The 25,365-nt window shown below is 41.0% G+C and overlaps 1 protein-coding gene across 4 annotated transcripts in view; it reads right to left on the bottom strand.

Annotated features, from left to right (window-relative positions):
* The window catches only part of FSD1L (fibronectin type III and SPRY domain containing 1 like), a 34,873-nt gene extending 10,493 nt beyond the window's left edge, over window positions 1-24,380 (bottom strand). For 3 of the 4 annotated variants that reach the window (XM_055791632.1, XM_055791635.1, XM_055791633.1), the window contains exons 1-9: window positions 24,274-24,380; window positions 19,520-19,615; window positions 18,469-18,600; window positions 15,043-15,144; window positions 12,165-12,187; window positions 9,654-9,775; window positions 5,625-5,834; window positions 5,225-5,323; window positions 3,347-3,473 (exon numbers count right to left, since the gene is read on the bottom strand). In XM_055791632.1, the coding sequence (XP_055647607.1) occupies window positions 3,347-3,473; window positions 5,225-5,323; window positions 5,625-5,834; window positions 9,654-9,775; window positions 12,165-12,187; window positions 15,043-15,144; window positions 18,469-18,600; window positions 19,520-19,615; window positions 24,274-24,288 (926 nt within the window). In that variant the 5' untranslated portion in view covers window positions 24,289-24,380. Of the gene's footprint in view, window positions 1-3,346; window positions 3,474-5,224; window positions 5,324-5,624; window positions 5,835-9,653; window positions 9,776-12,164; window positions 12,188-15,042; window positions 15,145-18,468; window positions 18,601-19,519; window positions 19,616-23,111; window positions 23,400-24,273 lie in introns of all 4 variants that reach the window. The other variant, XM_055791634.1, reaches the window with a different exon arrangement.
* Between the last annotated feature and the right edge of the window lie 985 nt (window positions 24,381-25,365).

Raw genomic sequence — 25,365 nt, 5'->3', positions numbered from 1 at the left:
CAGTGACAAAGAGCAAGAGCGCAAAATGGGAGAAGTAATTTCTCAAACAGGAGTTTTGTTAGAAAAATCATGAAAAAATTTACACTAACACAACTGCACAAAGAATAGCAGAATATTTTAGCTGCCTTTATGTATCAAAAAGAGAGATGCTTTCATTTGGACGATTGGTTCTGCAAGTAGAATTGCCATGAAGCTTTTTACACATGCCCTCAGGCTAACTTCATTCTCTTTGAAAGTGTAAAAACAACGATTTGTTTTCATCTAATGTCTAGCTTACAGCACAAGTTCAGAGGCGAAAAGGTTTTCACATTGAAAAAAATAAGAACTAGAAAAATTTTAAATTTCTCTGAAAGGTACTCTTTACTATATTTGTAGAAAAATTTAGCGCACCATCATGTGCCAGAAGGCTAAGTAAGCATAAATATGTCTGTAAATAACAGAGATCTTTCTATCAACACTAGAATGTTTTAATGTTCTTCCAACCATTGTAAATCAGGTCTCTCGTTAGGACACATCCTTCCAGGAAGACTCTTTTCTAGTCACTGGAAAATACATACACAACTTCTGTGAATCCAGGTTAACCTTCAAAATATTTTTTAAAAGCACATGTGCACTGTTACTCATAAAGGCTATTAGATTTATTTCTCAGTACATCAAGCAAAGGAAAGCAGCATAAACTCCCAACAAAACTAGGTGCTAGATCCCAGGAATAAGAGGTATATTATCACCTTCTGGCCACTGTTGACAGAAATAAGTAGTCATTAAACAACCCTTCTATTACTACAGTAAGTTATCCCAATTTTTAAACTGCCATTAAAACTTACTCTACCATGCTTCTGGCAGTATATGCCTATATGGAAGGTATTTGTTCATAAATTATCTCAAGCAGTGCTCTTTATACCAAAATGTGCACGTTGAAAGTGAATTAATTGTCTTTGAGGAAGAAGTAACCAGTTCTGCAGACAAGGCAAGAGCACTGAACACTGTTCACACCTTGACATTAGCAAGGCTTTTAACCCAGTACCCCCAAACCTCAAGAGGTAAGATACAGACTGGGTAGTTGGCCATAAGCTGTACACAGAACCAGATGAGCACCCGGGTCACAGTTATGGATAGCGTTCTCCAGATGAGGGAACCCCACACGATAGGACAGGCTGGGGGACAACTGAGGGAAGAGCAATTCTGCAGAAAAGCAGCCGTGAGTGTTGGTGGACAACAGGAGCCAACAACAGGTGGACAATGCACTGCACTGTGCCTTCACAGCAGAGGTGACCAACCCCATCCTGGGCTGTAGCAGCAAGACAGCAACCAGGAGGCCAAAGCAAGTAACCATTCCTCTTGATTTGGCACTTGTCAGACTGACCCTGAAGCCCTGTGTCCCAGCCTGGGCTCCTCAGGACTATACTCTGACATACCAGAGGCAAGTCCAGTGGAGGGCCAACAACTCAATTAAGGGAGTGGGGTACAGGAAGGCAATTGGGTTTGCACAGCCTCAGGAAGACAAGAGCCAACTGCTGTCTTTAACAGTGCAACAGGGCAGTACAGAGAAGATCAAGTCAGGCTTTTCGCAGAGGGGTACACATAAGTAGCCGAGAGGCACCCGGTACTCATTGCACCACAGGAAATTCTAGTTGGGTATCAGGATATTCCTCCCCTCCTGTGCGGGTGGACAGGAACAGAGGCCCTGCAAGTTAACACATTCTTCATCCTTGGATATATTCAAGGCCCAGTCAGAATAGACTGATACAGTGACGTTCTTCCAAGCATATTTACTCAGTGATTCTGAACAGCACAAATTTAAATGGCCTAACACTCAACAATCTACCAAGGATTCTGCTAAGTTACTTAAGTACTTCTCTTAGAGGAAAATGGCTAGCAAATGTGTTCAGGGCTGCTACTTCTTTTACGAGTTATGTTCCATTATTTTTTGCTACGTGGTTTGTTTTACTGGTAACTTTTCCTCACCAGTGAGTGTTATAAGATAAAATTGGTACTATAGGTGGTGGCTGAATTTATCTAACCTTAGCTTTTCCAAAAGGACAAAGCAGGTAACTTTCCATATTTTTTTATAGCAGAAAAGCTGTCTATTCACCAGTACTAACCTGGGACACTACTAAACAGAATTACATCAGTTGTCTGCTGACATTTACCTCACCTACTGTATTGAGTTTACATGGCAAGGTTTTGGTAGCAGCAGGGCTGCAATGGTGACTTCTGTGAGAAGATGCCAGAAGCCACCCTGTGTGAGAAGGAGACAGTGACAGCTGGCTCCAAGACAGACCCATCACCAAACAAAACTGAACCAGTCAGTGATAGCGGTAGTGCCTCTGTGACAACTTATTTAAAGGGTAAAAGCTGCCGCAAAAGAGCATATAGAAGAGAGGAATGAGGATACAGCCACCCTGCAGTCCATGGAGGACCCCACACCAAAGCAGGTGGATGTGCCCTGAAGGAAGGTGCAGCCCACGAAGAGCCCACACTGGAGCAGGTTTGCTGGCAGGATCTGCGGCCCTGTGTGGGACCCAAACTAGAGCAGACTGTTCCTAAAGGACTACACACTATGAAAAGGACACAGGCTGGAACAGCTTATGAAGGACTGTAGTCTGTGGGAGAGGCCCACATCAGAGCAGTTAGTGAAGGACTGTCTCCCTTGGGTGGGACTCCACAGTGGAGCAGGCAAAGAGCATGAGGAAGAAGAATCAGCAGAGACAACACATGTATTCACTGAAATCCTCATCCCCCAACCCTGTCCACTGCTTGAGGGGAGGAGGTAGAGAAGTTGGGACTGAAGTGGATCCTGGAAGAAGGGAGCAGTGCAGAGAGTGTATTTTAAGATTTGTTCTTATTTCTCATGATCATACTCTGAATTTTGATTGGCAATAAATTCAGATTTCCCCAAATCAAGTCTGTTTGGCCTGTGATAGTAACTACAGAGTGATCTCCTCATCTTTATCTCAATGCGCAAACCTTTTGTCATTCTTTCTCCCACTGTCAAGTCGAGACAGAGCAGCTTGGTGGACACCAGGTGGCCAGCCAAGGTCAACCCACTACACCTACAAGTTAGTGTATCATTCAAAGTACTCAACTAACAAATTATTTTAAATTAATTGAATCCTATTTAATGATTAAAACTTTTCTAATAGCTTCCATAAACAACCTCCACATCTGTGTGACAGGGGAAGGAAAATAAAATAAAAACAAAATTTCTTCCAGAACAACATTTATGAATGAAAATTCCTTTGGTGTCCCACTGTCCTCAATGCTTTAATTGTCCCCCTACCCTCATCCCTTAATTGCCAGATGAGACATGTCAGACAACTTAAGCATTTAAAAAAACAGTTCTTACGTGCTTTTATTTTCCTTCCCTTTTATTTTTTCTTGGCCTTTGCCTCCAGTAGTAACCCATTCAACATAGGTATCTCCAACTTTCAAGTTCAGGTGACATGAAGTACTGTCCAAACCGAACACAAACGCTGGCCAAGACAAAATGCAAAACAGTGAAATGGTATAATGCTCTATCCCAACAGTGGCTATTCATAGAAAATTATAGAAGCAGAAGTAAAATTGTAGCAGAGCACTGTTTGACTTAACAGAAACATCAGCTTTTTAGTCTAATGCTTGTAATCAGGGTAAGGAGCCCTTTACATAAAGCCAACTATTACCTTCAGTGCATAGATTACATCAAAGTAAATTTCTTCATCTCTATAATGCTGCAATATCAGCAATGAAATTCAGCTAGCACTTTCTGCTAGTTATAGCTTACTCCCTAGATTCTTAAAATCATGGACGATTTTAAAAAGATATGTTTATTTTTCACACTTCACAGCACTAAGTTGCCAACAAGGTGTTCATGATTCGTAAGGACTGCTGACTTGGAAAATACTAAACTGACAGGGTAGCACATAGAGGCAGAGTTGAACTACAAAGTCAGCTGCAGATACAGGAACGGTAGATGCATGCAACTAGAAGAGACTTGGTATTTGTTGCAGCCAAGTCTTTCATCCAAGAAAACAAAATTAATACAACATGCCAAGTTCACTAAGAAGTTTATCTACTGACTATACCTTAAATGTCCTAACACCATCAGATATCATAGTCCAAATCTGAAAGAAAGTATACTTGAGATTTTAAGAGCTTAGAGCTCAGCAGAACTCAAGTCTAAAAACCAGTAAGGTAAGCACATGGATGAAAATACTGAGCTTCTGTGGGCTTGTTATTAAAGCGCACTAAATGTTCACATAGAAGTAACAAAAATAATATGGGAAACCTCACAACTACCCAAAAAATCAAAATCAGGATTATTTTTCTGGTACTGGAATAAGGAATGTAAGTGGCTGTTAAATGGATACTATGTATCTGACAATGAATGTTGCTTAAGAGTATTAAAATAATTTTAGAAAAGTTACCTGAATGCCCATCAGCTCATTCAAATTGCATATAGCTTTGTTATTATGAAGCAACAGAATTCACAAGTAACAGAATTTATATTTTAATTATCCAGTTCATATCAGCCATCTTGCCCTTTACACTACAGACTTGGCTATAACTAAAGCCTCAGGATCATTATTCTCCACCATAATAGTTAAGATCCCATTTTGTGTTCTGTCACAAAACAATTTCCAAGAAATGTTTTTCCAGTTAATTTACAAAACAATGTTAGGAAGCCACCATCCTCAGAAAAACTGATTTCTAACGCAGTGCCTTAACTCTAGCAATCTAGAGCTGCCTAGTTGGTTTTTTTTAATATTGACAGTGATTAGTATATACAGCTACAAGGTCAGGAAGTTCTTTTCAGCAACTTTTATTTACAGAAAGCTATCACCTGTCACATATTAAGTACCAATAACCAGCCAACTACACCAACTGTTTAGATGCCCCAAGAGTCCTACTGATGCTCAGCCACAACATTCATCTTCTCTTGCTGAATGTTCATATGATGTAGCTTCACATAGTACTATTAATCCACAGTTCAAAACAACCCATCTCAAACTGTTGCAGAAAGTCACATCAAGCACTAAAAATGAGGTAGGGAATACTAAAAGACCAGGTTTATGTCAATGAGTTTTGTAATCCTATACAGAAATACTTGTTTTCCTTTTTACTTAGGACATGTGTCAGCAGTGCTCATGCAGAAGCAGACTTAACATACAAGTTCATGTATGAAAGCAGAACAGTAAGCGCAGGGGTTTCACTACATCTAAGGTTAGAGTCTTTGAAATTTTACCTTTGGTTTCCAGAGTCACAGGATCAGAGTATTCCCCTGCCACAGCTTTGTTGCAAGCTTGTACTCTAAAATTCATGTATTTTGTATCAAATTTCAGACCTAAAAAGTGAATATTTATAAACTTGATAGATATTCATTATTGACAATTATTACAAGACTGTAGCTGTCTTCCATTTATCTCAATCTGCAAAAAACAAGTATCAGTATGAACTTCATTTGACACATTTTTTACAAAACCTCAGCCAAAACAAAATGCAGAGCCATAATTGTACAAAGCACTCAAGACTAATGTGAAACAATGGAAGCTTCATTACATACAGGAAAACAGGTCTTTTGCAAAATTTCCAAGCATAAAGAATTATACCACTATTCTTGGTTTTGAAGTATAAGACACATTTACCCGATAATGTATATTCAGTAGCTTTAATGTAGTTTATCGCTTCCCAACGCTGTCCATCTTTTGCTCGAGGAAACCCACTGCAGTTGGTTTTCCTATACTCCAGTAAAAAATGATCAATTCTGCTGTCCTCTTCAGGCATTCTCCATGACACTGTTATGCAGTTATCAGCAACCAAACATGCTGCTAGATCTATCTCTGGAGCTTTGGGTACTGCAGAAGACAAATACACAGATCAGTACGAAGAAGAGAATGGACTGAATATTAATTTGTTCTCCTTGGATTTACAGAGTTCAGAAGTTGCCCTTGGCAACTGAGTAACACTCATTCCTTTTAGAGGATCTATTCCATTAGCAAAGCATGATAGAATAACATTTCACAAAACAAGAAATATGCATTAGCTCTAGAGCAAACATTTCCATCATGTTTTCCAGATGACTGTTTTGCCACTAAGTTGGGCGATCCCCTTCTGGAAGCAGTACAAAGGACATGCTAGAGTGGAGTGGACTTACAATTATGAACCTACATTTAGAGTTCTAAACTAGTTCTAAAACACTAAACAAAGGACATTAAGAAGTAAACTTTTATTTCCGAGTCTTTGAAAGGTAAGTGCCTGCAGCCCTCAACAGTATCACTTCAGTTTACATTCACTATTACAGACAACTAACAGCATGATAGTTTCCACTAGCCAGTCAGCAGCAGTTCACTAGCCTTCTTTCCTTTTCATCCTGTCTTGAAACAAGTGGCAAGAATTCCTAAGATTCACTAGAGAAAAGACGGAAATAAAATGTTTATAGAAATAGAAGTCTACTTCCATGAAATCAAAGAGCACTTAAGTCACTGGAAAATGTTTTTCCAAGGCAGGCATCTACATATTCTTTGTAGCATCCAAATTACTTTCAAAGCAGAGTTTTGCTGGAGGATGTGAAAAAGATGCTTTATTGTTTGCAGGTTTTGGAGGAATGATCTGCAAAAGTTTTTTCCTTGTACGTGAATGTTTCTCTCTCACAAAAGCTTGAAGTAGACATAAAAGTGGCTCGCAAGTCAATCATGCGGGAACATCAAAAGTATAATACCAATGCATCCTACTGGTAGACCTGCAGATTGTCAAAAATCATCCCTTTTCATAACACTCAAACCCTTAACTGTGTAATGCCCCTGTGACCAAGTTCTAATTACATATAGATTGCCTCACTGCTGTTGAAACTTTTTAACAGATTGTTAGCTTTGATGCCCCTCCACAATGACTGATGACAATCTGCATCACATTAATTATGGTTGAGTCATTTCGAGATGTGTCATTCTACCATCTAGATGCAAAACACCTCCTCGCTCTAGCAGGTCCCGCAGAAACAGAAGGCCTAGTTTGCTTCATGCATACCGCTTTACACCTTCCCTTCATGTATGAGCTGTTCCAGCATTTGCATATAACACTACTGAAACACTCCCTTTCACCCCTCACATCCCCGCAGTTTAAGCTAAGCAGGAATCACACTGAAACTGGTAGTGTAAGTCTAAAATGCTTGAGAACAAATAAGCAGCACAGAAGAGATTGGAAGCAAAAGCATTCAGGTCTATACTGGTTTTGGCTGGGACAGAGTTATATTTCTTCATACAGGCTTTTATGGTGCTGTGCTTTGGATTGATGATGAAAACAGTTTTGATAACACAGGGGGTTTAGTTATTGCTAAGAGGCATCTAGCCCTTTTCTGCTTCTCATACCACCGTTGTGAGTAGGCTGGGGGTGCACAAGAAGCTGGGAGGGGACACTGCCAGGACAGCTGACCCCAACTGACCAAAGGGATATTCTATACCATATGGTGTCATGTTTAACAATAAAAGCTGGAGAAAGAAGAAGGGAAAGATGTTTGGCATTTTGTCTTCCCAAGTAACTGTTACAGATGATGAAGCCCTGCTTTCCTGGAGATGGCTAAACATTTGCCTGCTACTGGGAAGCAGCAAATTAATTCACTCACACAGCTTTTGCTTTACCTATTAAACTCTATCTCAGCTCACAAGTTTTCTCACTTTTAGCCTTCTGACTCTCTTCCCCATCCTGCTACACAGCAGGGGAGTGAACAAGGGGCTGTGTGGTGCTTGGTTGCCAGGTTTAAACCACGTTCTCAAGTGTTAATCGTGTACATTTGCCATCAAATTTCAAAGTCATCCAACTATAATTTGAGAATAGGATCAGTAAGATCACTTCTTTGGCAACAGAAAAATTAAGATGAGGCCAAGTATTTCAGAACATATACCTGTAAGATTAGCTACCTACTCCAGTTTTTCTTGACATGGTATAACATACCAGGTAAAGACTATTCCCTGTGTTTGGAGGGACCAAGTCTTCAGCATAATTCCGGCAAGCAGTGTTCAAATGACTGCATTACCATGACACCAAACCCATTTTCAACTTCCCACAGCAAGACATCAGTGTTTCCTGACGTATGAAGGTCTATCAGTGCCCAGTGCAATTTTGCCTGCAACAGTTTGAGCTATCAGTATTTCATGTCAGAGTAATTTGATTAGTTTGGCACCACAGCAAAAGAAAGCCAGATTAATGTCCAGACAGTTAGTATTCCTGTTTACAAATCAAAGGCCCAAACAATTTAAATTCCTATATACTTGATAAGGAAAATGCACACGTAATAAAAGTCATACTAAGTATCTTCATCTAGGTACAAGGCTTTGTTCATGCTTGCTCCATGCTTGCTCCTACATCTTTACGCTCCCATTCCTGTTCTCCACTGTGATCACTTTACCTGCCTCGCTCCCTTATCTATGAAATACAGAGCAATGATTGCCACCCACAGTGGTGAATTTCTGCCTGGACACTGCTAGCTACCACAAGGAATAATACTGGCAATTTACTACACCTGCTATCACATACTGTATCTGCAGCATACAAGATAAACTGGCAGAAAAATAAACTGATGCTGCCAAGCCCTTAACAGATTTGAATTAGTGATCTAGAGATGAAACAATTAACATCCCTGCCAGCAGTATTATTATCAATATATTCTTTGTGTCAGTCAAGGGCAAATAAAGCAGTATGAATAAAGAGACGTGAAAGATACATAGTGGTATACGGCATCTAAGTTTACTTTCAAACCGATGCATCAATACACATTTTGTATTATAGTAATACCACTGCCCTTTTAGATTATCCCTCTCTTGCATTTCAGACCATACCACCACCCTTGTAAGCAACATACCAGCTTACAGTTCCATGCATAACACTACTGCAGATGACTTAAGACTTCAAAGTGTCCCTAAGCATCAAGCTAGTAGCTACCGTCTTGACAAAGTTAAGATAACTTCAGGAAGTATAGAGGAACTGACAACTTGTCCTGGTTTCAGCTGGGACAGAGTTAATTTTCTTCTTAGTAGCTGGTGCAGCGCTGTGTTTTGGATTTGGTGTGAGAGCAACGCTGACAGCACACTGATGGGTTTGGTTGTCGCTGGGTGATCTAAGACAGGACTTCTCAGTTTCTCAGGCCCTGCCAGCGAGAGGGCTGGAGGGGCATGGGACATAGAGAGGGGACAGCTAACCCAAACTAGCTGAAGAGGTATTCCGTATCACATGGCATCAAGCTGAGTATATAAACTGGGGGAAGAGAAAAGGAGAGGGAACATTCAGCATTATAGCATTTGTCTTCCTAAGTAACTGTTAGACATGATGGAGCCCTGTTCTCCTGGAGATGGCCAAACACCTCCCTGCCCATGGGAAGTAGCAAATAAATTCCTTGTTTTGCTTTGCTTGTGTGCGCAGCAACTCAAAGTAAAGACAGTCTAGAAGACTCATTCTTACTTCTGAGATGAATGTTATTTTCATAAATGCTATATTATACTGAAATTAACATAATAAAACTAAAAAACTTTTACCCTCAAGGTATTCAGCTTAACATCCAATGAGTAAGAATAAAGAGTTTAGGTACTCTGAAAAATTTGTTCATTAGGGTGCAAGAAGTGTGTTTTTGTTTTAAATATAGTAAGTTATTAATGTATTAACAAATTACCACATACAGTTTTTACCTGGCAAAAACTTTACGGACTGGAGTATGTGCCTTTCCAGAGTGAAGTCCACCATCATATGAGTCATATTATCATTGACCTTCGGTTTCAGAGAGATGCAGAATGCTGAAGCCGTTGTGACTCTAAATTCAAGAAAGCAGCATTAGCAAGATGTACTGTGCATTTTTTAAAGTCCTATAGCCATTTTCAAAAACAGCAATCAGATAATCTGTATCATTAAAGTCAAACTGTTAGCCAAAACACTGATGAAAGACCAGAACATTTTTCTAATAGGTAGCTGTTTACCATTTAACATAGACTCCAAAATAGGAAGTTTTGTTAACGTGACTGTCTCAAAATATAGTACAAACTCCCAGTTTTTCAGTATCAGTAGGCAAAGAAATATCAGAAGTGACTAGAGAGGAGATTAAAACTTCTTTTACTAGTGAAAAAACTTGGATAAGACACAAACTCATACCACTTTACACAAAATCAGGAACCATGAAAAATCTAAAGCACTGCAGAATCAGGATCATGTTTTATATACTTAGAAATTTAAAGCTTAAACTTTTCTAAACTTTCTAAACTAAAGGTTTAGAAAGACTTTCCTGCTTGACAAGATCCACTCATTACCTCCAAAGTGCATTGTCACATGTTAAATATTGCTCAGGAGGTATTTATAAAAAGCAGCAAACAAGCTGAATATTCTGATTTCATATCTACCTCTGTTCTTATCAGAGGATGAAGAGATGTTTAAGTTGCGTATTCAGAGCAACACGGTGTCTGCAAGTATCAGATCAGTCTTACAAGATACACTGAAGCACAGCTCCCATTTCCATTTCTGAAATCTTAGCTCAGTCCTTATTCTGAATACTCTGAAGATACTCCTGTACTCCAACTACACCACCAAAGAAAAAGGAGGACAATTCTCTTGTATAGTTCTGTAACTCTGAAGACATCAGGCCACACAGCAGAATTTGAATAACTGATTCAGACAGCACACAGGTCCTAACTCCTGCTTTAGAAAAAGACACAACAAAGTAATATACACACCACAAAAAGAAGTCAACTGCAAACACTTGTATCCAATTTACATCCACAGATCTGTGGCACCTTTAGAACATCTAATATTTATCACTTCCTGTGATCTCTGAAGTACTTCACCACTATGCAAGAGATTGTGCACTAGCTACAGAGACATTAAAGAATGGTAAAACCCAAATATTCAGGGAGTGAAGAACGGGGAGGAAATATGGAGTAATAAAGATACAAACTTGTCAAGAGTGACAAGCACTACAATTTTGGGATATAAAACAATTAAGACCCTGAACTGCACATCGTAAGAGAGAGGTCAATTGATTTCCCAAGACAGCTGACGCTCTGAAATTCAGTATGGGCTGCTCAGTAGATTTCATTGCTTGGCCAGATTGGTAGAGTAAATTTTTCCTTAAGAAAGGATAATCCTCTTGATTAGAGGTAAGGGAACACTGAGTAGTCAGATTCAGAAGCTTTTTAACTTCTGTTTAGGCACAGATTTTAAGACAGAGAACCAGCCACAACTGGTTCAAAATGGATTAGATCACACAGCATTTCAAGAACTAGAACAGTAACAGGATGCTTGTTACAGATAAAAAGTATTAAGATTCCTATCACTGACACTATTCCTCTGATTTGTTAAGGACATTAAATCTCTACCCTTGGAAAAGCAAAGATTAATTTCTTCAGCACTGATTCATTTTACATGAAACTTCAGAGATTTTAGCTAGTCAGAACCCTCCTTGAAAACCTCTAAACTGAAAGCCAACCTATTCGGTCCATAAGAGCAACATATGCTGGAAGCTGTCTTTCAAAATATTACGCACATCATAGTAAGACATCTGAACCAGAAGGTCAGACTCTCAGAATGTGGTTATTCTTCCAAGTGAAGAAATACATCCCTACCATTTATTTTGAAGCAGTGAAGTTTTGCTTTCTAAACAATAGTTTGAAGACACACACAGTTCAAAGAAAAGCTACCAGAAATAGCAATTTCACTGATATTAGTCAGTGATGTCACCAGAAATATTTCAACACCTACAAGACATTTTACATTCAAAAGGAAAATCAGCTAGCAAAAGTCTGTAAGTACTTGAAAAAGCCAAAGAACAAGATTCTCATAATTTAAATGGACAGTCAGCTTAAAACATTAAATTTCAGACATCAGGTATTAATAAATCAGAAGTTTACAATTGTTAATAGTATACTGTATTAATTATATAGATTCACAGAAAGTAACTGCTGCTGCAGAGTTTTACTTCCTTGCATTAAAAACTATCTTTCTCTTTATTAAGCTATGAAAGACCTACAATTAGCAAGGTAAAACACTGCATGAGAAACAGAGACGGTTTTTGTTCTCTCTCAGAAGTTGTGATGTCACAACAAACATGAGTCAATGAATTTCATTTAAGCTGACTATGACCCTTCCAAAATAAAGGCATTTCCAAATATAAGATTAATTCAAAGACACCAAAAGCAACAGACTTTGTACTGTACCTATCTTTGATCTGTCTGGCAGCCTTGATGCACATGCGGGAAAAGAGAGAGAAAAGGGTTAATATTTCCATGCAAGTATCAATGGCAGTAACAAGCAAGAAGGCTGAGAATAATCTCAACTGCATTCCTCAGATCTGAAGATCAAAATGAATTTAACATCTTCATCAAAATAATTTTTCCCATAAAGCATGTTAATTGTATTGGTTAGAACTGCAATTATGTCACCTGGGGAAAAAAACTGATCTTAAGAACCATAACAAACCAATTCCAAATTACTCAACTTCCTGATCTCTTCAGATTTCTCTTAATTGGTTAATCTCCCTCACATTTTAAGAGCTACACAACCAAATCAGTAAAATTTAACTACTGTGGATTTTCTGTGAAATTACAAAATACCTATTAGGGGCATGTAACTATACCCGACTCGTTCAGCTATATATCATAGGCCAAAGACTCTGACAAACAAGAGAAAATAGGACTTCCTTTAACTCTTCCTCTGAAAGTTACTAAGTACTGTCAGAACAGTATAATAAAGGACTCTTTGCATATGTCACTATTCAAAACCATAGAACATAGGTTTTTTCCCAGCATTTAAATGATACCACTGAAGCAGATGCAGAAGTGGTGATGGCATACTTCAAAGACAAACATTAACTGGCATTTCTAAAGACAAAATTCCTGCCCTTCACCAAGAGGAACTGCAAACTGAAGACAAAATGTTACTGTTGAAATAGCATTGGCTTAGCTAGGTCTGTTGAATCCATGGATTGGAGTTAACATTGCTACTTGATCTAGCTGCCATTCAGCTTAACTACCTTCCCTTCCAAAGACAGGACAAGAAACATTAGGTAGCTTCCCAGTTTGAAGTCAAACAAAAGTGAAGGACTTCCAAATTTATTTTTCAATAAATATAAAGCACATCCAATGGAAAACAACCAACCATAAATCACAGTTGACCCCGCTACAAAACCAATTTTATATTCCCAAGTGGGAAGCAGAAAAAAATCCAAGTGTTTAGAAATAACTTTGCTTAAGAGGTAGCTTTGTTTTACCTCAAACCAAAGTTATTGTAGAACTACTGACTGATTTACTACATGACAGCTGTAGACAAAAACAGAGCTACTTAAAAACAGAAGCATTCTTCATAACATCTACTCCTTGTGGAACACACAGTAGCCAGGAGTCAACAAACAGCCTTCTGCAAGACAGCCACAGCTTATGCCCTTTGAATTCAGTTTGTGTCCAGGCTACTGACAGAGACTGGTATTGGCCCATCACAGATGAGCTGCCCAGTAGTGTCAAATCACATCCTAACCAGTGAACCCTCCCATGTGCTGGCATTCACACTCTTCTGACTTCCAGGTAAACTAATTCAGTGAATGAAGCCACCAAAAATCTAACACAGAAAAAAAATAATCCTAGCTTAGTCTTATGCTAGTTTAGAAAAAACTGATTTAGTAGAGCATCCATAGAAAATTTGTGCCAATAAGAAGTCAGGACTGCAGCTGGCCTTTCAGGAGCACTTGGTATTACTATTAGCAGAGCAATAGATTTAGCTAGCTAATAACCAAGGCAATATTACCTTCAAATGCCATATCCAAAGGCAAATTTACAAGTTTCAAATCCTAGATAACTGGGAATTCACTGAATTGGATTTCAGCATATTAAGCTTCAGACTCAAAACTTAAGAGATTTTCCCCTCAGCAAACACTCAAATAATCTTCCTTAGTGTATTTGATCTGAAAAAAGCATTAGAGATGTCTGAAAAGAAACAACTTACAATGAATTCAAAGCTACCTTCTGCATTGTGCTCAAGAGCTACCGATTTTTACACATCACTATGCCAAGACAGAAAGGACAACTCAAACTGAAGTGCTAAGAACAATATTCAGTTTAGGAATTGTAACTCTTCAAGGCAAATAAACCAAAGCTGACCCTCAACAAGCAGGACAGCATGCAAACATGTTGCCAAAAAGTGTAACAGACACAGTCAGAGAGCCTTCCTACCTGCACCTTTAGAGTAATTTGTGTCCTTGTTCCTGTTACAATGCAAAAAGGCAAAAGTAATTGGGTCTTGAATTTGGCATGGCTGACCCCACTTAATATGAGAATTATTACAGCAAGCCCAGTGTACTGAGTCAGCGTATATGCTGGTTTATTCATCTGTAAGAATATTCCTCCAGTTAAGATACATGTTGCCTTATTTACAAGTCTGTTGTGGTAAAGTACATGTTATTTTTATTGGAATCACAATGTGAGGCCCAGATCACGCTCTTGCCTAGGCTATATGCAACCGCATTAGAAGGTTTCAGGGAATAAAGCAAGAGTTGCCCTGAATTCCGTTTCATAAGATCTTTCAGGACAGCTACACAGTTCGGGGTTGCAAATCAAAGATTCATAGCTTGCATGAAGTTCTGCAAAACAAACATCTTGTTATCCACTGACGGCTGCACCTAGAATACAGTGTGCAAGTGTCATGTAACAGCACTGGGCAACTGACAGGTCACTTATCACAAACCTTGTAAGTCTTAGTTCAGTTTTATACAGGTTTCTCTCATCCTCACTTTCTGGGTTCACTCACCTGGCATCAGTGCAAGCTTGCTTAGCACTGACAGTTGTCCAGGAGAAGGCATTCCTTTCCCTGCCCTCTCATTCTAAATAAAAGGAAACTCCATCTAGAGATTGCATAAAAATTTAAGACTATAGCGCCTGACTTTGCCTCCCCAACAGAGCATTAACTGTACTTTTATGTGCCTCTCTATCACTACTCTCAGTATTACCCTAAGTTTGCAGGGTCCAGTATAGTAATGCAAAGGATATTTTACACTGAGGCAAATATCAACATCTGCCTTATGCAGATCTGTCCAATGTTTTCTACCTTTAAGAATTCCACAGGGTCCTTTATGTCCAGCGACTGCGCAGCAAGTTCCAGCAGCTCTTCAGAACTCTCTAGGGCATTACTACATTGGCTAAGCTGATCCTGAAGCAAAAACAGGAAGTAAGAATAAAGTGATGTATCCACATTTTAAAAGTGGGCTATAAACTACCAGTATTAGAACTACACGGCTTTGCTATACATTTGTAACAACTTATTACCTTATCTAATCAAGGCTATTAACTTTGACACATTGCTGTCGTGTAACTAGAACTTCACAGTGCTTAAGAAGTGCACAGCAATACATGGCATGTCCTAAAAATCCAAATGGGGAAGGCGGCAGATAGGTGGTGAAGTCTGATTTAAAACCCAGATTTCATTTTAAGGCCTGTTTCTCCCAACATCAGGATTTCAGAAGCAAAAAAATGCTTACATTTTTGTGCACCACAATTTCTGTTTACAGAATTGCACTTCATCAGCGGACTGATCCTGTTTAATGTAGCAGTAGCCTTGGAAAAGGTAACAATTTTATCCCAAAGCAGCTCCAGAACTGTCACAAGACAATCCTGAAAATCAATATTGCTATATAACAAAGGGGATAGTAGAGAAAAAGGAACAGAGGAAGAAAGGCAGAAGAGAAATTTCTTTCTGGATTATCTAAAACTCTATCATTAGTAAACTACCATTGCAGTATATAAAACTGTCCAAACAAAACTTCCACTACTACATACTATGAGTATAACCCTAAAAAGATTAGTTCTGAATACACTACAGGATCCTAAACATACTGCAGGTTAAACAAGATGCATGTTGTAAACCTGCCAGCAGCTTTTACACTGTCATTCAACCTACAGCTGTTTTTCTACTCATATGATACTTACTGTAATATCTCAGAACCAGTCAACAGCAAGTAACTATTTTTCTTTAAAACACTTCCGGAAAGACAGCTTGCTCTGAAAGCAGTCACTGTCTCAAAAGCAACCAACAGTTGCATCGAGAACAGACCAGTCTCAAACACTTCAGAAGTATAACTAGTTTTGACAAATGCAGTGAGTTGACCAGGGCCAGCTGCCAGATGCTGCTCAGATTTACTGTTCAGAGATAAAATAGCAGCATGGAAACAGTCCAACAGCTAGAAGTTTGTACACAGTTTCCAGGTAACTTCTGAAGCATGCCATTAACACAAGCTGTCACCTAATACAGCTGCTCTCCTCTTTGGAAGATATCCAGCACTGACAAACTGAGATAAACCATGATACTCCAGAAATACCCCAGGCAAACACCTCAGAAGGGAGGCAAGTGCCAGAGGCATTTTCAAACACCTTTCCAGAAATGACACAGTAACTGGATGCTTCCATTAACATCTTACTGAGATGCATCTGCATTCAGGAGTTAAAAGTACATACTTCAGTGTCATTAAAATACACCTCCCCAGAACAAAGCAAAGTATTTCCAAAGCAAGGGTTTAAGGAGAATTTCTGATTTGGGCCTTAACTTTCAAGGGAATTATTTAGGAGGGATCAGTCTAAATATTAAATCCTCACCCCCTTCCACGATTACGCAGCCCCACTATTTTAAGTTACAGCTTATTTTCAACAAGAACATCTAGTCAACAACAGAAGACTAACTACAGCACACACACTTTAAGAGGACAAAAAATTAAGGAAGTTCATTCCTTTAAACAGGATGTTTAGACCTCACTGAAGTTCCTCGGTTTCCTCATAGAAAGTTAATTTTCAGTTCAGTCAAAGACAATGGCTTGGATTAATGCATTCGATGCAACACTTTTCACCTGTTAGTTCAGTTTCGTAGACTGACTGTTGGGAGAAGCACTCTTGCAGTGCCTCAGTTACAGAGGAAGCTTGGTCTGTTATCAAGTAAACATAATGTCCTTTGAGCCTGTAGTTAGACAACAGCCTCAGCTGAAGGACAAGGGGGGCACTTAACTGTGTCAGTGATCTAACATTCCAGTTGTCTTCATCCTCCCATGATGAAGTAGCAGTGCCGCTGTTCAACACAGGTATCGGGCAGCAATTCCTCATACAGCTCTACCACACTGACAAGCTTTCAGAAAAACCTGGCTCAACCACATCTGACCTTGATCAAACTAGATTAGCAGAATTAACAGAAAATTTCAACAGTCAAGTCAAACTGCCAGATGAGTAACCATTAAAACAGTTTTCAGCTCCAGAATAATTTCTTGCAAGACTAACTTTAGGTTTTCTTCACTACAAGTTAGAATAATTGATATGTAGCACAGCTGAAGTTCTCCTGTAAGCTGTTCACTGAGAAGCACTTATTCTTTAAGCCTTTAAGTTCAAAACGTCCCTGGACACAGGTAGAAAAGGTCTGTTGAGAAACTTCAGAAGGACTTAGAACAGACATATGGGGATAAATATTAAACTGGAGGCAGAAAAGTGCACTGAAGTGCTCACTTAAGTTGTGCACTCAGAAATTCTGGAATGTTTTAAACCGAGTCTTTAAGTATGAATATAAAATAGGCCTTACAAGGAAGCCTGTGGAATTTGTTTCAGGAAACCACTCCTAAAACTTCTTTAAACTCACTAGACATGAGAAGGTGAAGTTTTTCAGGAAAAAAACAATATCCTTATTCTGCATAAGTAAAAAGAACTAGGCAGAAGAATGGTGCAACTAGGATCACTTCAAGAAAAAAGTTGGAGAAACAGCTTCTGCTTAAAATATTTAATTGTGCTTTGGCTTCATGCAACTAGACTTTCTGAAAGCTAGAGCCCACTTGCTACACACTACTGGAAAAACAGACTTTGTGTGTTTCAGAAAGTTGTATTTTTGTTTCTGCTTCTCTGAAACCCATTGGAAAGGTTATCCTGCATAACATTATACAACTACAAGCTGGTGAAGTTGGTTTAGTAGCAGGCATCAATGTAACCTGTTCCCAAACAATTCCCACATCTTCCAGTGTGCATACATAAATTGCTTGGTGTTAAGCAGCAGAAGATGGCCAGTTCTGTCAATAATAAACCAGCCTTTGTACTTATGATACCTGGTGGGATTCTTGACTCTAGGTTCAAGCCTGAGTAAAGCAATTAGGCATGTCTACAGGTTCAAATCCTCATATTCCAAACTGCAGAAAGAAACCAATTTTACTCCAGAAGCTGTTCATTAGATTGAAGGTAGTAAACATATCTAAGTCCTGTTCCTATGCAGCCACTCTCCACCTGTAAGCTCTACAGGTAGTACCACTTCCTTTCTGCATAACAATGTTGAGAATATAAATATGCTAGAGACCATGAAGTACCTTAGCAGGGACCAGATGAATCCTTATAGCAAAGAAAACATTTATATTACCCTTACTGCATTTCTTGCAACACTACCAAAATCTCACTTTCAGTTGAAATTTAAAATATTAAACTGCTTCTGCTCAGCTGCAAAAATTTACAGTTTAGTTACCTGCAGAGCTTGAATTTTACGCATACTTTCTTGCTGAATAGCGCTGGCCATACTCCCCTTCATCTCATGCAATATAGAATACAGACCATCAAATTCTTCATCCAGCTCACTGATTACATTAGAAGAGTTTACCTGAGAAGAGAATTGAAACTGTTGCAATTTGTATTGGAAACAATGCTAACTAGTCTTTTAGACTGGAAATCACATTCTCCAAACATGCTTTGCTATGACCAATAGATACCTCGTCACTGCTCCTCACCTTATCAAAAGAGAAAAAAAACCCTAGAAGTGATGGACATCTCCTAAGCAGACTTTGTATCAGAACACTGAAGACTGAAATCCATGAAAATTCCATGAGAATCAATCTTGCATGGAATCAACATATTTGGCCAACTTTGTTCTATGCCAGAAGGCCTCTGACTCCCTCTCACAATTACGTATGGATTGCTAGATGTTCTTATCCAGTTTCACATAAAATGCTCTCATTTAATATTAACAACTGCACTCAAGAAACCAGCTTAAAGATATGCTGGATGGTTTACATTTCTGCACTTAACTTGGCTCAGCTTTAACATGGAACAAAAAATTTACAGCTTACTGATAGGCTAAAGAAACCTAAAAATCAGCCTACTGTAGATGCTCCAAAAATTAGGTCTAACTTAACTGAATCCCAAAAATCTGCAACTACTGAAAAGAGCAAAGATTTTCTCAAGTATCAGAATGGTCTCATTTTTCAGTCTACCAAGCAGACTAGATGTCTAAAAAAGACAGACTATTTCCAAGTAACACAAGTTTGAGATGTTGCATCAAAATTCAGATTCTCTCTTCCACACAAATCAAATCCTACAATAGCTTTTCACATGAAAAGCAAACCCACCATACCTTTCAACAAAAGACAGACACAAAAAAGAAAATGTTTTCTATCTGGTTCCAACAAGAAAATACATTTTAAACTCGGTTCTTCTTACACACCACCCTAACAGTTTGAGACTGACAAAACTAGGAAGTTGCTCCCCTCACAGCTACAACTTATGATCCTTAATATATATACCTGAAGGTTTTTTATTGTATGGTTCAGCAGGTCAATGAAGTTGTGAATTTCATAATTTTTGCTTGCTAGAGTAGAAACGATCTTTTGCAGCATCTCCTAGAATTACAAAAACAAGTGAGAGAAGTTGTAAAAGAACCTTGTAATTTTTTAACCATCACCACTTCAACATATATGGAAATTCATCATAATCATTCCAGTTGTGGTGAATTCAACTCTTTCTGATGGGATCAGGTAATATTTAATATTTTTTTAAAAACAAGAGGAAGAGTATCAAAGGTCTAAGAAGCATTACACCAAACTGATTATCTCCAGTTGTTAGTTTAAGAGAAATCAAGAAGCTGTTTTATGATACACTACCGTTTCCCTATGTTACTACTGCAACTCCCAAGTCACCCAAACCAGGCTACCTACTGGCAGTACACTCTCCCATATACAACTTCTCCAGACCAGCAAACTAGTGCTTACACAACCGAATAGAGAACCAATAAAGAAAAAAAGCCAGTGAAAGTTAACACAGAAGAAAAAGTAGTATTTTCTACTGTCAAAAGAAGCTAGTTTTAAACAACCAAGCTGACAGTTTATAATACAGAATAAATATATTTTGTAACAGTGATTTGTAAACTTATTCTACAAGTGGCAAAATATTTTGGTGAATAATTTATAATTCCAATTAACAGTGATCTCAAAGAGGAATGCTTTCTCAGGTAACAGTAAGCATATCAAGGTTATTTGTGGTGTACTACTCCAGCTTATTAAAAAGAAGTAGATTCAGCTTACAAAACACATACTAAGCAGGCAAAACCTTAAGAACATCAATACGCATTTTTAAATTAAACCACCGAGTTCAATTTTGTTGAGTAGTCAGTCACATCTTCTAGGAATTTGACAAAAACACATCAGTGCTTGGTACTTAAAACTAAGTCAAGTTGTATAACTAAAACTCAGAGCATACCAGCATATGTAAAGTAAAAATAAAGAACAAGGTGAGGAGGTAACTAAGGATTTTCTGATATTTAATTCAGCCTGGTTGATAGTAAGTTCTAGAAACAAATTAACTATAAAATGCTAGATTTGGCTCTTAAAAGTAAAACCTGTCTTTATCATAATTAAGGCGTCATTAATCAGTTGGACTCAGAGGATGGAGTTGCTCAGTTTAACAGTGTTACTTGACAACAGGAAAGAGAGGCATGGGGAGCTGATAAGCCATAACCTTAAAAACAGCCAGACCACCAAAAAGATGTTGCAGAGGTCCCTCCATAACCAATTTCTTAACAAACATTTACTACTTAGATCACATTTGTTTGCTGAAAGCATGAAAAATATTTTATTCTTTCACAACATCCACAACAAACCTTGACACTACAACCTGTATAAAGGAGTCTCTCGACCAGTCCTAAGCCATGCCCATACCTTTTTCTTCTGACCCTTTCCTCAGCAGTTTTCAATTAATCTGCAATGATGTATTTACTGGTGCTCCAGTTCATTGCCTGTTTGCATAGCATCATGCTCACAAAGTTAAACCACTAGCACAGGAAAGTGAAATTTTACTGCTTTTACTACCGGCATTGTGATGGTGTCATGTAAAGACATCACAGATCAGCCAGCAATGACTGAAATTAGGACTGAAGAAATAAAACAAGACCAGACTGACTTCTTTCAGAAACAAAGAGTATAGCAAGTCTTGGTCACTTCATTACAGAATCTTCTCATTGTCTGGTTTAAATTGAGCTTGTTTAAAGATAGTGTTGTTCACATTAGAATGGCACATGAAACCCCGTTGTCCAACCAGCTGCTCCTGCATGTACTACTGCCCAGGAGCAATTGTTTTCACATGTCGGACAGCCTGTAGTTAAGCCTTAGATCCTATAAATAACTGTCAACTTGGATGAACAACAGTACTCCCAATCCTCTTTGCTAGGATTTTAGGGCTTACTCAGTTGCACCGCATGGGAAAAAAACCCCAGTGCATTAGTCTTCTTGTACATAGTACTGAACCATGTTTTTTGTTTTATACCTACATATAATTAAAAGAAAAGATCTACATGTGAGGAATGCTTAGATAGCTTTTGAACAGCCAAACACATGGCAGCAACTGGAAGACAGCTATCAAACAAGGTTTTCCACTACATCTAAATGTAAAGTCAACTGATCAAACAGAAATCAGTACAGTTCTTTTTCTCCATACAGAAATTCTACCAGGTTTGGTCAAATTCAAACAAGTTTAGAAGCCATCTACAAACACAGATAGATGAGGCCTAAAAAGACCCCATCAGTAGCAGACAGAATTTTTCTTAAATACCAATGCACAAGCCACCAGAACAGAAAGGTAGCTTTTAGGAAACACTAACATATAATATTTTCTAATGTACTTTTCTATTCACTAATAAGTAATATTTAAGTTTCTTCTAAACATACCAAGACAGACACCAAATTCAAAACACTGCACTGTTGCCCCTTCTTTCTTTAGTGGAAGTTTCTAAAAAGTCATTACCTTTATATGTAATGAAAAGGGTGCTAGAAAAGTTAGCAACGAAAGCAGCAGTTGAGGCTTACATTCTAAGTCACTTCATAGAACAATTTCAACAGGACCAAGTTCATTAAAACTTCTTGGTATTTCTACACTGAAGGAAATTTAAATCTATTGCCCACTGATGGATGTTGTATTTCACAGAATCCTATTACAAATAGTTTTTACTTTTCTCTTTGGCTAGCATGTATTAAGTGAGGTCAGTTTCAAATTATTTTCAAAACATTACGGCATGTTTATTACAGAAGTAATTTTTGCTGTTATCAGTCAGCTTCATACTGCTCTTCACTTCCATGTCCTATTCTTATTCCCTAAACTAATACATTCTTTGCAGGAAAAAAATAATGCATTGCATTCATAAAGCAACAGCATGCTTTATGATGCGCAAGGGATGAAAAATAGGAATGGATATGAAAAAGGACAGGAAGCCCACAACATGTGGTGGCTTGTAGTCTTGCCAGGAGCATACAAGTAGGCAACACACCTTTTTTAGAATAGCTAGTAACTAACATCACATAGCATCTGTTGAAGCAGATGGGCACCTCATAAAAGTAAAGATCAGACTTCAACAAATTAAACAATTACCTCAGTTCTGTTTAAGAAGAAAGTTACCAACTTGCTCAAGGTCATATTGAAGCCTTATGACACGACTGGATGCAGAACAGAGTTTGTAAAGTGGCCCTGGGCCTAGGTCAAAATCCTGTGTCATATAAGTGGATATACTTAGCCTTCTTTAATTCGATCTTCTGCACTTCTCCACATGTTGAAGTTGCCAGAGTTTGAAGGAGTGTATAAGGCAATACAGGTGGCAACAGCAAATTAAGAAACCAAGTACTGCAAGATCAACTGCAATTTTACTACCATATTTACTACTCTGTGCAGCGCTGAAATTCAAATACCACCAGCGACACCACTCAGAAACATCCATCTAGAGCACCTGTAACAGCGACAGGCCTCATTTAGTCCTCTGAGAGGTTAATCTCACATAAAGCAGGCAAAGGCAGACAGACACAAATCCACACACTCTCTACCAGAAGCATGCTTTTCTGGGACTCCACATCTCACCTTCCAAAGCACAGGTAAGTAAGCAGTGGCAGCGCACAAACACTGAACTGAAATAGCAGACAATGCTGATCTGTAAATTCCGAGCCATCAGTGGTACTAGCTATCCAGACTCGGCTCACAGCCCAGGTCCCAAGCTAAGGAAAGCACAGCCTCCGCAGGGACTGAAACAGAAGCCATTCCGCACTGCTAGACTGGAAGCCAAAAGGCCAAGTCAAAACTTTTTCCAGAGCGTCATTTTTAGAAAGCCCAGCCCTGGGCCGAGCGCATCTTTGCATCCCAGCGATCTCCCTGGAGGGGCAGACAGCAAGTAAAGGGAAGGAGGGAATTACAGAGCAGCAGCCATACGGGAATTAAAAAAAAAAAACCAACAAACGAACTAGAAAATGCTGTTATTAATTAGCTCCCTTCAACACAGGCCGACATCCATGGGAAACAGGAGGCACTTATGCACCGGAATTACTTATGGCAGGCACATACGGCGTGCAAGGGCCCTGCCCCGGAGCTGCGCTCCGCCGAGGTGCGGCGGCGGTAACGGGGGCACAGGCAGCAAGCGGGCACGGAGAGGCCGCCGGGCTGGGCGCCCCCGCTCTGCTCCCCCCGCCCCCCCGGAGGGGGCTCCTGAGCCCCGCAGCACCCCTCACAGCGCGGCGGCCGCCGCCCCCAGCCTCAGGCAGCCGGGCCGAGCGCCACGGCGAGGCCGACACGCGGGGGACGCCCCGCCCGCCTCCTCGGCGGCTCCAGAGGCTGCCCCTGGGCGCTGCCCGCGGCCCCCGCGCCGGAGCCGGCGACACGGACAGCCGAAGGAGGGCGGCCGGGCCGGGCGGGAGCCAGCCAGCCAGCCAGCCAGCCTGCCTTCCTTCCTTCCCTCCCTCCCTGCCTGCCTTCCCTCCCTCCCTCCCTGCCTGCCTGCCTTCCTTCCCTCCCTGCCTGCCTGCCTTCCTTCCCTCCCTGCCTGCCTTCCTTCCCTCCCTGCCTGCCTGCCTTCCCTCCCTCCCTGCCTGCCTTCCTTCCCTCCCTCCCTGCCTGCCTGCCTTCCTTCCCTCCCTGCCTGCCTTCCCTCCCTCCCTCCCTCCCTGCCTGCCTTCCTTCCCTCCCTCCCTCCCTGCCTGCCTGCCTGCCTGCCTGCCTGCCTGCCTGCCTGCCAGCCGCCGGCAGCACTCACCCGTTGCTCCTCCATAGCGAGGCAGGCACGGACCGCCGCGCCTAGTGCTGCCGGCCGCTCCCCGGCCAGCTACTGGCTCCCCCGCCCCGCGGGCAGGCCGCCCCGCCCCGCGACCCGGCGCATGCTCGGGGGGAGGTGGCCCCGGCGGCTGCGCGTGCGCGCCGCCCTCCGCGCCTGCTTTGCCCCGCCCCTCCCCCCGCGCACGGCAGCGGCACGTGAGACTGAGACACACACACCCCCCACCCCCCCCCACCCCACACACACCCCCGCACCCCCCCACACCCACACAGACACACAGACACACACACCCACACCCCACACACACGCCCCCACCCACACACGCACCCCGCCTCGCGTAGGGGCTTCCGGGCATGCGCAGTCAGAGCCGATAGCCGAAAGGGGGACGGTCCGCCAGCGGGGGCTTCTCCGGGAGCCGCCGGTTCGAGTCCCACCGCCGGCTTTGGGGTGCGGGGGGGGGGGGGGGGGGGGGGAGGGAGTGTCTGCGGCGGCCCCTTGGTCCGCGGGCCGCTTCGTGGGGGCTGGAGCGCACGTGTCAGGCTCTGCCACCACGCCACGGCGCCAGCAAAAACAGGGTCCCCCCACCCCGAGACCAGTGCTGAGCCCCGCGGGACGGGCACCCCAAAACCCTGGGTGACCGCCGGGGCAGCCGCGGCTGCGGTCGCTCGGCCCCCCGCAGCGCCGGGCTGGGGCGCCCCCCGCCTGGGCCGTGCCGCGCAGCGGGGGCTGGCCCCTGCCCCGGCGCCGGGTGCGGTTGCAACGATGTAGCAGCTGCAGGAGTAGTGCACTTGCAATCCACAAGTAAGCAACCTTGCCGTGCTGCGAGGTATACATGTATGCTAGGTTAGACGTCCTGAAAGGCAGCCTCTCTTTATCTCGGAGCCTGCTAACCCAATTGTAAAAAGGAAAAAAAAATTTTTTTCTTCACCGCAGTGTTGGAAAGAAGTAGTGATTTCATAATGATGACGTTTTGCAGAGATACAGCCATAAAGCAGCCTCTGGGCTCAAGTGTGGCTTCATGGTTTTATAGCAGCTCCCAGCACTGTGCCGGTACTACAGAGCAACGCTTGAGGC

The sequence above is a fragment of the Falco peregrinus genome, chromosome Z (genome assembly GCF_023634155.1).
Source record: "Falco peregrinus isolate bFalPer1 chromosome Z, bFalPer1.pri, whole genome shotgun sequence".
Taxonomy (NCBI): domain Eukaryota; kingdom Metazoa; phylum Chordata; class Aves; order Falconiformes; family Falconidae; genus Falco; species Falco peregrinus.
Note: the sequence above shows the minus strand (reverse complement) of the source record. Positions and strands in the feature narration are given on the sequence as shown.